Raw genomic sequence first — 13,096 nt, 5'->3', positions numbered from 1 at the left:
TCCCAGAATAAAGATACATCGATTTACTTACATAAATTTTTCACAGTGGAGTCATATGTTTATTAAACTTCTGATTAACACTTACAGTGATCCTACATTAAACAAAGCTAATTTTCATTGTTAAAAATTCTTGTAAAATTTCGTTCCTAGGAACGTAAGAGGTAGTAAATTAAAAGAATCCGTATATATTTTAACGGACATATACATAAAAATAATACACCATAACGCCAACGTAATCAGTAACATATATCTACATTTGTTATACGCCTCATGAATGCTTTTATTAAGAATGCATATAGACAGACGCTCTCTCCATACATAAATTATTAATGCCACAATTAATGTTAAATTCGCAATTTTGACATCCCATAAATATTTTTCAGCAAATGAATACACACACCACCAGTTTAGTTTAAAAGCACTGCCTCTTGTTATTTTGCTAGTTTTTTCCATGTTAACATTGTAAATTCACCTTCCAGTAGATATATTTATCATTCATAGAATGTTGTTGTAAGGCACTGCAGGTACAAAGAAGCCATTTTGTCATTATACTGTATGTAACAGCTAACGAGTGAAACACAATATCTGTGAGTGTCGTTTATGAGACATGAATGATGCCTTCTAGTTGGTACCCCGTGGCTTAATCGTCTTGGTAGCAGGAGGCGGAATCTTAGTGAAACCGGCAGCATCAAAAACAGGCAGCATATCCCTCACTCTCTGTCCTGATGCTGCCAGATCAAGCAACCTGAAAAAAGATTTTAGAAACAAATGGGTTATATACTGGAAATAATTATACGTTTACAGTTTATTTCTAAAAGTGGTTAATAATAATTCGATACAGATGCTAACAGAATGAAGTGCACTGGTTATTTCTTGCGAGGAATCTCGATTCCGAGGTTGAACTCAACAATGTAGCCATAGAGCAGTGTTTCCAAAGCAGCAACATAATTTTCTATAAAAACAAAATTAGAATCTTTGGTCCCTTGCTAGTACAAGAGATTGGTATGCAGATAGTTCGCAGTTCAATTCTTTGCCTAAAGCATCACTAAATGGCAATGTTGCTGGGACATGTCAACACATAGCTTTCCCTATGGTTAATGTCAGCTTTCGCTACTTCACTTCCGCGTAGCTCATCAGTTGTCTCGCGTTGCTGACTAGCTCCCATTTAAAAACTCCCATCGGGAATAATACTGGGGATTTAAACATTTTTGTGCGTTGAACATTCTGAGGGTCACGAGAAGTTTGATTTTTGTTTCAATGTATTTCGAGTTCAGTGGTGCTTTAGATGAGTATGTAGAGCTATTTAAAGTCATTATAGTCCGCGACAGTGTTTATGGCCTCTGGCCCAAGGATGCGCAGTAGACAGCTGCACAGATGCCCAATCAGTGCTCAGTCTGTATCTACATTCCATACTGTGTAAATTTCTGTCATATTTCAGCATTCTGTTGTGTTCTATGACTGACTGATTTCTGTGGTATTCTTTGTGTTCTGTGAGTTTTCTAATAATGGTTGAAACACCTAGAAGGCTCCAAGTGCTTCACAAACGGGTTCAAAATGGTTCAAATGGCTCTGAGCACTATGGGACTTAAATCCTGTGGTCATCAGTCCCCTAGAACTTAGAACTACGTAAATCTAACTAACCTAAGGACATCACACACATCCATGCCCGAGGCAGGATTTGAACCTGCGACCGTAACGGTCACGCGGCTCCAGGCTATAGCGCCTAGAGACGCTCGGCCACTCCGGCCGGCCACAAACAGGCAAGGGACCTTATTGTTAAAGTGAACTCGTTCTTCAAACGTTAGGCTGATTCAAGTGAGCTGGTCTCTGAGGTTGCCAAGGTGCTTGAACTAACGTAATTGCAGTCCATGCACTTTCAGCCTAGTTGGCAATGCAGCATTCCTTGTGTGCTGCACGGCCAGAGGCCATTAACGCTGTCGCCGACTATAGTCACCTTGTCCAAAGGAAGCCACTAATCTATACCATGGATGTGGAACGTTAAGACACAATTATGGCTTTGTTCCGTGTATAAGAAAGAGCCATTATGTTATATGAAGCCACAATGGAATTAAATGTGATAGCAGCAAACAGAAGTGAAAATCTGCCAGCATGTGAAGAGAGGGTTGGTGACCCATCCGATATACAAGTCACAATAGTTGAGTACAATGAGGTCAGTAAGGTCAGAAACTGTGAAGTTGAAAGAGGCATCACCACATCTTATAATCTTTATGGTTGACTCCTGAAGAAATGAACTCAGAGATGACGTGCATTATATACGTTAAAACACTTTACAACAAAGAAAGCCGATTTGAATCATCTGGGGAGTATTTTCCGCTCTCCCGACCCAGTGGAAGCAAATGAAAACGTGTATACAAAAGCTCAAGAACTCATCACCGACGTACAAGAGGTCATGAAGAATGAAATACCAGTCATAAGACAAACGGGCTGGATTCACAAGTACCATGGACAGAGAGTCTCCAAAGACTGTGATCAGAAAGCAGAAAGGCAAGAACATACTACCAGAATGGCCGCACTGCGGAAGAAAACACTCGCATTCTGGGCAAATACAGAAACTATAAAGGCGTCACCAGATGCTGATACGGAGGGGCTTAAGCAGCAGTTTAAAGACCACCTGCAGGAGGCAAGAATAGAGAGCTGGAACCGATTGATGGCACAAACCTACATCTTGACCTATGGAGTACACCGTATATAATCGTCGGTCAAAAGATAAAATCACTGACAATTATCAACTCTAAAACGAGCAGACGGCAGCTTAACAGGAAAGTGGTGACAATCTGCACAATTACTGATGGACGCTCTCTTCCCAGAGAACACTGCAGAGGAAGAATTTGCTAAGCACAGAGAACTGGGAACTCAGCCCAATCTCGCCACTTTCATGAATGAATGTGGGAAGTTCAAATTTTGACGGGAAAATAAGTCAACTGGACTACCCACCGCTCCACTCCCCCCCCGTCTCTCCCATCTGGAAATTGGTGGGAAAAGGACTCAGTCTGTGCTGGGATGCTGGATAGGATGGACATAAGTCTTTAATCTGTATGCATTGTTTATTTAAACAATTTGAGTTGTCGTACGTAGTAACTCCATCCAGTGTGTTAACCATGAGGTCCAGAGTCCAACTGACCTAGTTCACAACACAACAACCAGAGCACTCCGTCGTCCCTCCCCTCTCCCCACCCATGATGTAATCCCATATGACGGTCTGGGGAAAAATGGCGGGAAAAGGACACAGTCTGTGTCTAGATGCTGAGTGGGAGGACAGACATAATTGTTTACTGTTCAATAAATGAGATGTGTCTTCTACAGAAGGTGGAGTATATTAGCTGTAACCATGTATCTGAGGACTGTGTAGATATTTGCTGAAGACGAATATGTTTCATGAAATAATGAAAATGCAGCAGGATGAGGCCAAGTTACACTTCGCAGCTTATGCTGATAAATGCATGTGCTATAACTCTAGATCATTCTATAAAAGTCCAGTCAGACTTCGGACTGTCACTGCACAAAGAAAGAGAGAGAGAGTTTTGCAGATGATGTGAGAATATTTAAACAATTACATGTTTTATTCTGAGGAATACTACCACTGCCACACTTGAACACAGACTCTAAAATGATAGTAACACACTTGTGAAACCATCCCTGAGACACTTCGCACGATTTTGTGGCAAATATCCTTGTCTTTGAGCATGGGCTGCTTCAGGAGTTACTAAATCCAATTGAATGCGTCTCTAAATACACTTTCAAAGAGATCGCTGCACAGTAGTTTGCATCAATTTTGCGGTGTACACTGTTACACTCGAATATGGACTGAAAAAACATCGCTGCACACTTGTGAAACCTCCCACGACACTTCACACGCTTTTGTGGGAAACAGGTCCCGAATCTGATATCAGCTGCAATATCTGATTGTACACGCCTAAACAATGATATTTGGAAATAAAAAACAATCTGTAACTCTAAATAGGACCCTCGCCACTTTTCAAGTCTTAGCTGTATTTGAAGCCACTGCTGGAGAGAGAAAAATTTCTGAATCCTACAGCTGCTGTGGTGTTCATAACTTTTTCAGAAACAGGGAGTGGGCTTAGTTTTATATTTGCTGCTGCTGGAGTCAGGCACATTATTTTCCTCATTTCTCGTAGCACATGTTGGTGTCTAAGCACAGACAGGAAAATCAGAACAATTCGAAAGCTGTCCTGCAGATGAGAAAAATGGCTGGATTTTTCGTTGAATTTTCGGTGTCCTACAGCTGCCAGTCTGGAGATGCTCTGAAGCCACAATGGCCAATGAGGGACAGACATGGATGGTCGGCTTGGATGTGTATGTGAGACTCAAACAAAGAAAACATCACAGAACTTTCCGTAGATACCTTTTCCCCTTCTTGTTCGAACCAGTCTGTCGAGGCTCCTATGCCCCACACAAAGGATGTCTTGTGAATGGGGCATTCTGATTGTCTCTTACTGAATTTATCTGTTAAACTGCTGCTGCTGCCAGTGTGGTAACATTGTTCGCCATTTTCTGCAGATGAGACTTTCAGTGGCAAAACTATTTTGTACAGATAGCAAAAAGATATACATCAGTCACATTTCAGTGACAGCAAAAATGATCTAGAGATCATGATATACGGATATTATCATCGAAGATACTTCCTCACTACACAGCTCTGCTCCTGTCGAGGAGAGCTTGAATTTTTCAACGTGAAACCAATCTCCATCCGGGCTGTCACCACATACCACATCGATGTAGTAAACACAATTCCCATCCTGCACCATACAAAATCATCAGTTCTGCATCCCGCATATAGATGTCGATCACCAGACTCTTATACATATACTGCACAAATCGTAAGATCCCAAAAAACATAAGCGAATGCACTGTAAATAGTCCTCACGGTACTAAATATTTCCCGTGTGATCGGACGGTCATGCACCATGCCCAGCGGTTATGAGTCAACTGACCAACACACGCTGCCTCACCACGTGATCAGAGCACCCTCAGCGGTCCGCGGTCAAACTCTGAATTGGTGCAGAAAGGCTAGGCTGGTCCCCCCCCCCCCCCGCCCTCCCCCCCCCCCCCTGCACAAAGGCATTACTGTTTCTGCCCTCAACCCCTGCATGCTTGCTGGCCTGCTGCCATGCTTTCTACACCCATCTCCAGACCTGGGATTACAAGAACATAAGCATTTTCACATGGTTTGCCAGAATATTGTACCATTTATGCGATAGTTCTCGATATCAACCACATAGCAGTATGCTACCGATTACTTGCACAGTGTAATTCCAAAGACAAAGAGTGGAAATTATTTCTCTGGAAACCCAAAACTTTAGCGAACTGCAGTGAGGTGGAACATGCTGCAAATCACTGACTAACTACAAACTTATCTCCTCTGCCAAGGTCTGAACGTGAAAACTCGAAAATAGAGGCAACTGTTAGTTTCACTCTTTTTTTTTTTTTTTTTTTTGCTGAATACCGATGTCAATAACATAACATTTTTTTTTCTTTATTGATTTTGAATTCCCCCCAAAGGGAGTGGGCTGGCAGCAGCTTAGTACGCTGCTCTACAGCCTACAGACTTTTTCAAAAACGGAAGAAGAAAAGAAACAAGAAGAACAGGAGATAAAACGGTGACTTAAAGTGTAAAATGGGGGAAAAATGCGGAAAGTTAAAACAGAAAGCAAAGGGGTTGGCAATGTTAATAAAATACACAGTAATCAGACAAGTAACACAGTAGACACACAATTAAAAAAAACATGGCGACAGTCTGGTTTCTGTTCGCAAGAGATAAAAAAATCACACCCAGCGACAGTATGATGGCCGTTCGCAACACTTCCCAAAAGACAAAACACGGAACACTCACTGTAAAACACTCACTGTAAAACACTGCACGAAGATGGCGGTACAAAGATGACACTCCCGAGCCAAAGGCAGATGGGGGGAGGGACCAGGAGGAGGGGGAAAAACAAGGAGGGAGGAGAGGAAAAAACGAAAGGGGGGGAACCAAGGAGGGAGAGGACTCATAAGGGGGGAGAGGGGCAGGGCAGACGCGAGAGGGAATGAGAAAACGCAGAGGAGGGAAATGCAAAAGGACTCGGGGGAGAGAAGAGGGCAGAGAGAGGGGAGATGGGGAAAAAAGAGGGTGGAAGGGGGGGGAGAGGGAGCCCGGGGAAAGGACAGAGGAAAAGAGGGGGGAGTGAGGATCAGAGTTGATAGGAGGGATAAATGGAGGGAGAGAGGGCATCATCTGGGAGGGGGAGTTGATGGAAGCCACCTTGGGAAAGGAGATGAAGGGTGTAGAGCTGGAGGGTAGGGGGGACACAACAGTGAAGACGTGGCAGGGGGCGGGGATGAGAGAGGAGAGGAGCAACCAGGGGGTGGGGGGGATCAAGGCGACAGGAGGTGTAGAGGATGTGGATATGTTCGAGGAATAGGAGCAGATGGGGGAAAGGAATGAGGTCATAGAGGATCCGCATGGGGGACGGGGTGCGTATACGGAAGGCGAGACAGAATGCATGACGCTCAAGGATCTGGACGGACTTATAGAATTTTGGGGGGGGGGCAGATATCCAGGCGGGGCTGGCATAACAGAGGATGGGACAGATTAAGGATTTGTAGGTGTGGAGGATGGTAGAGGGGTGCAACCCCCATTTCCGGCCAGAGAGGAGTTTGAGGAGTTGGAGGCGGTTGTGGGCTTTGGATTGGATGGAGCGGAGATGAGGGGTCCAGGTGAGGTGACGGTCAATGGTGAGGCCAAGGTAGGTGAGGGTGGGGATGAGGTGGACAGGACGGGCGCAGACGGTAAGGGAGAAATCCAGGAGTCGGAAGGAGCGATTGGTACGACCTACGATGATTGCCTGGGTCTCGGAAGGATTGATTTTCAGGAGCCACTGGTTACACCATGCAGCGAAAAGGTCAAGGTGATTCTGGAGAAGGCGTTGGGCCCGTTGGAGGGTAGGAGCGAGGGCGAGGAATGCGGTGTCATCGGCATATTGCAAGAGGTGTACTGGAGGAGGGGGTAATATAACAAATTCCAAATGAGCCATATACTTTACAAATTCATCACCATCTAGGAGCACATAACACACACAACATCGATCTTCTCTCATGCAAATAAAGACGGGGGAAAAAAAATAGAAGCAGTCAACCAGACAATTTACAAGGGAGGGAATAACTGTCCAACGCAAACACATGTCCACATTGAATCTTCTCAAATTTCTACCGAGAACACACGTGATCATGAAAGCTGCCCAACACATACTGAGTATTAGTTCACTTTTCAGCTACCCAGAGGGCAACGCGGTTAAGTTAGCTACGTTCCTATACCCCAGTCACTCTTTCTATTTCCGACGGCTCCTGCCGTAAGCAGGAAACTCCAGTTGTTCGGACCACAGGCAACCGTCACAATGCGCTTTCTCACCCGAGACAGAATCGTCCTAGGAAGCCAGCCACATATATTTTATCACTTTCCTTACAATTAAATATTACAGTTGCAGCCTTAGTCTGATGACATTAGACATTGAACGAAGTATCATAAATACTCCCTCCTGACGATGGTGGCTCTGGAGATATCAAAATCTGCAGCATTGTTATGACTGGACATAATTTTCCATGTAAAAAATCTTTCATTCTCTTTACAGCTATCACAATTTTCCACGTCAAATCCATACCTTCCCTTACTAGAGGACAAAGCCATTTTCTCTACACATGTCGGAACACACACATACTGTATAAGCCCACTGATCACAGTGAATCTACCTACATATCTCCTACTAAGAATAATATTTCTCCAATAACTGAATAGTGGTGACACCAAACAATAGTGAGCGAAAATCCGCGATGTATGGATATATGTCTCGCCGGCCAGAGTGGCCATGCGGTTCTAGGCGCTACAGTCTGGAACCGAGCGACCGCTACGGTCGCAGGTTCGACTGCTGTCTCGGGCATGGATGTGTGTGATGTCCTTAGGTTAGTTAGGTTTAATTAGTTCTAAGTTCTAGGCGACTGATGACCTCAGAAGTTAAGTCGCATAGTGCTCAGAGCCATTTGAACCATGGATATGTCTCATTGGTTTTTCTTGCGAGTGGTACCAGTGTGTCTTAGGAAGAATGAAGTAGTCGTGCTAAAAGCGACCAGCTATTAAAAAACACTTTCGCAACGGCTATATAGCTATCAAAAGCGGTCTTGATTCTACCCGTGCACACAGATATCCATATTAAAAACTATACAAACTTTACAAATCGAGATACGGTATTGCTTCCGAGTGAAGTGATTTTCCATACCAATACCGCAACATTGAATATAGGTGGTGATCGCTGAAGTGTGTATTAATGGAGGTAGGACGTCAAACGGGCCGACTTGGAGCAGGCGAGGCACCACAGGACATTTTAATTTCCACTGTCTATACTTTTACAAATAAATTCCTAAAACTTTGTCAGCATGGCCAAGAAGGATTCAGGATTGACACTCATAGCAGCGAAAGTTCAAAAACATAACAAAATATTTTTTTTACATGTTTAATTTCACCATTTTTCACTTAGAATTCTGCATTTGTTGCTATAGGTACACTTCTCTTCATAAGTAAGAGAGACTCTTCGATGAATTTTGCACAGCATACAAACCATATTTACAGGTGAATGAAACTCTAGAATTTATTTAATTTATGCAAAAATTAATGAGCTGTTACATTTTAAAATTCATGTTTAGAAAAAACTCAAATTTAAAGTTAATTATCTCAATTTTTTCTACAGTTTTAAATAGATTTGGAATATTCTAGACTTTCATAGACCTGTAAGTATGGTTTGTACGCTGTGCAAAATTCATCGAAGAATCTCTCTTACTTACCAAGTGTATCTATAGCAACAAATGCTGCTAATACTAACAAGGGGAGGCCGCTAATTGTGAAATTCAGATTCGATTCATACTGCGCATAATAAAAGCTCATGGCCAGAGGTGTAATGTGGCAAAGCACCAAGATGCACTTCTCAGACGTTGTCGACAAAATCGACAGTTAAAAGAAACCGTTGCGGTGAAATACTCTCTACGATTAATGATTTTCTACAGCGTCATAGCGCAGCGGTAAGCGCTGGGGTTCGTAATCCGAAGGTCACCGGATCGAATCTCGCACCATGCAATATTTTTTTATTATTAGTTTTTTTCAATTCAAATATATACATATAAACTATTAATGAATTGCTTATGCATGTTGGTGAAGGCGGATCTCCAATTGTACCGCCTCCATTTTTCCGTTTGTTTAACAGGGTGTACCAAAGCAGTCCCGTCCGCACTGATTTTCGACGATGTTATAAGTTGCGCTAGGGACCGCATCTACGTTCTTTCGAAGTTAGCAGGCAACTACGCTGTTATGGGGCGGCTCGTTTCGGCCCATTCAACATTTGTCCTTCAAGTGTAACGAGCGAGTAACGGAGTTTATATTTCATACCTGCCACAGCAAGTTTGTGTTCGTGGGGTCTCTATTCTAATTCGAACGTTTGACTTACGCTACACGTATTCGTTTCTACGTCTTCCGTTAACTATACATGGTTAACATTATGAAGACAATTAATAACATTTGTGAAATACAACTTTGTTTGCGGAAAACATAATGATGTTCGAAGTCGCCAGTTTTTCCACGACAAACGACTTTCAACAACTTATTATATGCATAACTGTTGCAACTGATTGCCGGGAATTTATATATGAATTACAAAAAACAAATACTACAAAAAAGTTGCATGGAGCGAGATTCGATCCGGCGACCTTCGGATTACGAACCCGAGCGCTTACCGCTGCACCACCACGCTGTAGAAAATTACTAACCGTAGAGAGTATTTCACCGCAACGGTTTCTTTTAACTCGATTTTCTCCACAAAGGCTGAGAAGTGCATCTTGGTGCCTTGCCACATTACACCTCTGGCCATGAGCTTTTATTATGCGCAGTATGAATCGAATCTGAATTTCACAATTGGCGGCCTCCCCATGTAAGTGAAAAAAATGATGAAATTTCACATGAAAAAAATTTATTTTGTTATGTTTTTGAACTTCCACTGCTATGGGTGTGAATGCTGAATTCGTCCTGGTCATGCTGATAGAGTTTAATGAATTTATTTGTAAAAGTATAGACAGTGGAAATTAAAATGTCCTGTGGTGCCTCTCCTGCTCCAAGTCGGCCCGTTTGACGTCCTAACAGAGCTTAAGTGCGGGTGACGTCGCCTACGGTGTAAGCTCATAATAAAATCACTGAATTTAGAAAGTTATTCCGCTAAGGAACATGGTATGAAGCCGGTATTTGCAATTCCCTCACGACGCCCCTAGATATTTCTCCAGTATTTGTAACACATTCTATCTAGATGCCATGCAGAGGTTCTGCAATTTATCCACTGGGTTATAGGGCAGGGACTATGATGGTTGACTGAGAATTATCGCATACAGCAGATGATGTGCTATGCGATGAATCACTTTAAGAAAATGCAACGCCAAATTGAGATTGTGAGAAACGTATACTGGTCGTTCAGATCTATAGTGTTACGCTTTCCAGTAGAAATGCTGTCTACAGTTTGGAATCAGCTCTTTCCATTCAACCACATGCCTGCGTTTGATCCTACGGAGATTTCTTTTAATGATTACAGTCACAAATGAATCATATTTGTGGCACTCTCATATCGCGAAACGAGTCACCTTTTTCAAACCTTTCTGCTACAGTAAAACTCCTACATGGTTTTTGAGACAAAGTCCCTACACATCTTCTATCTGTTCCTCAGTCTCTCCTCACCATTCCTGCAGCTCTGTGTATGTGATCGATCGAATTTAAATCGGAACTGAGCAAGAGCTGGAGAGTGCCATATCTACCACCTTCTGCAATCCGTGCACAAACAGGGTGAGCTGAGTTAATGCGACAGGACCATGTTTTTGACCACTTGGTGGATATTGGAACATGCTGTCATAGCTCCGCCAACTGTGTACAATGTGTAAGGCCAATGCAAAGCCGGCCTCAGTGGCCGAGCGGTTCTAGGAGCTACACTCCGGAACCGCGCGACCGCTGCGGTCGCAGGTTCGAATCCTGCCTCGGGCATGGATGTGTGTGATGTCCTTAGGTTAGTTAGGTTTAATTAGTTTTAAGTTCTAGGGGACTGATGACCTCAGAAGTTAAGTCCCATAGTGCTCAGAGCCATTTGAACCATTTTTGAAGCCAATGCAAAACGAAGCTTTCTCCTGCAATACGAGGGAGCAGTAGAAGCGGACAGTAGGGGAACTGAGAGAAGTACGAGGATTATGCTGCTGGAGTGCGGTGTGTCTCCAAACTACATACAGGTACTGCAGTCCGGAGCAGATCTGCATCCCTCAGGGTGCATTAATGTGTGTCAAAAAAATGTACCATCCAACAGAGAATAAAAAAAATATAAAATTACAAACTATAAAAGAACCCCCCCGTTGACATCATCCAGTAGAGAACTTGATAATATTTCTATCGCGTCCATGTCTCCCATATATTATCGAAAACAAATACCGTCTGCATGCTGGCATTGAGCATATGCTGTGGCCCCCAATTAAATATTCAGGTATCAGGTATTGATAAACTCAGTCGCCTGTACAGACTAGTGTAAAGTATTATTGCCTGTACTGTACGAGGACCATATCCCCCAGACTATCAGTCACAAGAGAGGGGCCCTGTGTTGTTGTCGGATACATTTTTTTTCTGCTGTAACATGTCCAAGCAGCGTATGACATAGCTTTGTGCACCACCATACTTTTGTTTTCTTCAACACGACTTTGAGCTATGTGTCAGGTTCAAAACTGATATGAACACGCTTTGATCTGCTGGCTCTGACTGAAAGCTGGACATTGCACGGTGTAAATTGGGCAGTTGCTCCCACAACACACACCCAGGATGATTTTAAGTAAAAGACACTCACAACATAAGGAAACTGGAAGAGTTTTGCTGCATTGTGGAGCGTTTCAAAAACAGCTTTCCAACGGTGAATAACGACGTCTAAATTTAAACTCATCTTTCACAGTGACGGGATAGCTGATGGTTCAGTGTTCCGTTTCAATGATTCCTCATATTGTAGTCACATACGTGATCACTGTTTCGGTGACTGCCATCCCCGGAAGGTGTTGCCCCTCCACCAAGACTCTTTCTCCATCTCAAACAAGCGATGTCAGTCAATCATTATGTGGTAATCAACAGCATACCACTGGACAGATGGGATGGAAAAGACACCGTCGATGTACTGTAACAAGCATCAAACTTGATAGTGCGATCAATTTTAGGAATTATACCAGTTTTTCCATAATTTCAACACTGACCAATGACGCAGCAGCATGCTTCCCAATTTCTGTATCATTGCTAAACCACCCCTCCACCACTTCGCGAGTACCATATACTGGATTGCGAATGTAGATGGATGACTGTGGAGTACGTTCATTCACTGTTAATTCTAGAGGATATACACCAAAATAACCAGACAGCGATCTACATATTTCTAGCACTTCGGTCATCATGTGTAATTTACTGTTATGATTTCCCATTTTCCCTATGTGGTTGGGAGTCACAGACCATTCTCGCATTATTTGGATAAAGCTAGAGATTGAAAGATCTCCTCGCATTATCTTTGACCAACACTACCTGCAATACCGTCACCGACTAAATTTGCAGCTGACCAGAAGTAGACCGCTACATTCCATGACTCATGAAGGAACACAGGGAACCAAGCCCATAACTGTTGTTCTGCACCAATTTTACCCATGGAACCCATCCAAGTGCACTAAATCTCTCTAGATGCGCGCATGTTGAGTAGGTTAGCACCCCTTATCGGTGCATAATAGATACGAAAGTGTTGTCATGATATAAAAGACGGTTAAGAAGAAGAAAACGTGTGGTTTTATGCGTGATGGAGCTCCAGACAGACGGAGTTAGAAGCATTTTACATACATCAGCCGCGCTTTCAGTCCTAAAATATGGTTCTAGCGTCCGGGGTCAGTACCAAGAAGGTATTGGTAAGGGAGAGAAATGATCGTAGAACATAAACAAATGCACTCCTAAGGCTACATGGTTCTGTACATACAACACGCTATAATGTTAAAGCCA

General features: G+C 43.1%; 1 protein-coding gene across 1 annotated transcript in view; it reads right to left on the bottom strand.

Annotated features, from left to right (window-relative positions):
* Positions 1 to 172: 172 nt before the first annotated feature.
* LOC126470791 (uncharacterized) overlaps positions 173 to 13,096 on the bottom strand; it is a gene marked incomplete at its 5' end in the record, with an annotated part of 136,885 nt that continues 123,961 nt past the window's right edge. The window contains one exon of the mRNA XM_050098801.1: positions 173 to 745. Coding sequence (XP_049954758.1) covers positions 622 to 745 — 124 coding nt within the window. The remainder of the gene's footprint in view (positions 746 to 13,096) is intronic.

Source organism: Schistocerca serialis, chromosome 3, assembly GCF_023864345.2.
Source record: "Schistocerca serialis cubense isolate TAMUIC-IGC-003099 chromosome 3, iqSchSeri2.2, whole genome shotgun sequence".
In the NCBI taxonomy this organism is placed as follows: domain Eukaryota; kingdom Metazoa; phylum Arthropoda; class Insecta; order Orthoptera; family Acrididae; genus Schistocerca; species Schistocerca serialis.
Note: the sequence above shows the minus strand (reverse complement) of the source record. Positions and strands in the feature narration are given on the sequence as shown.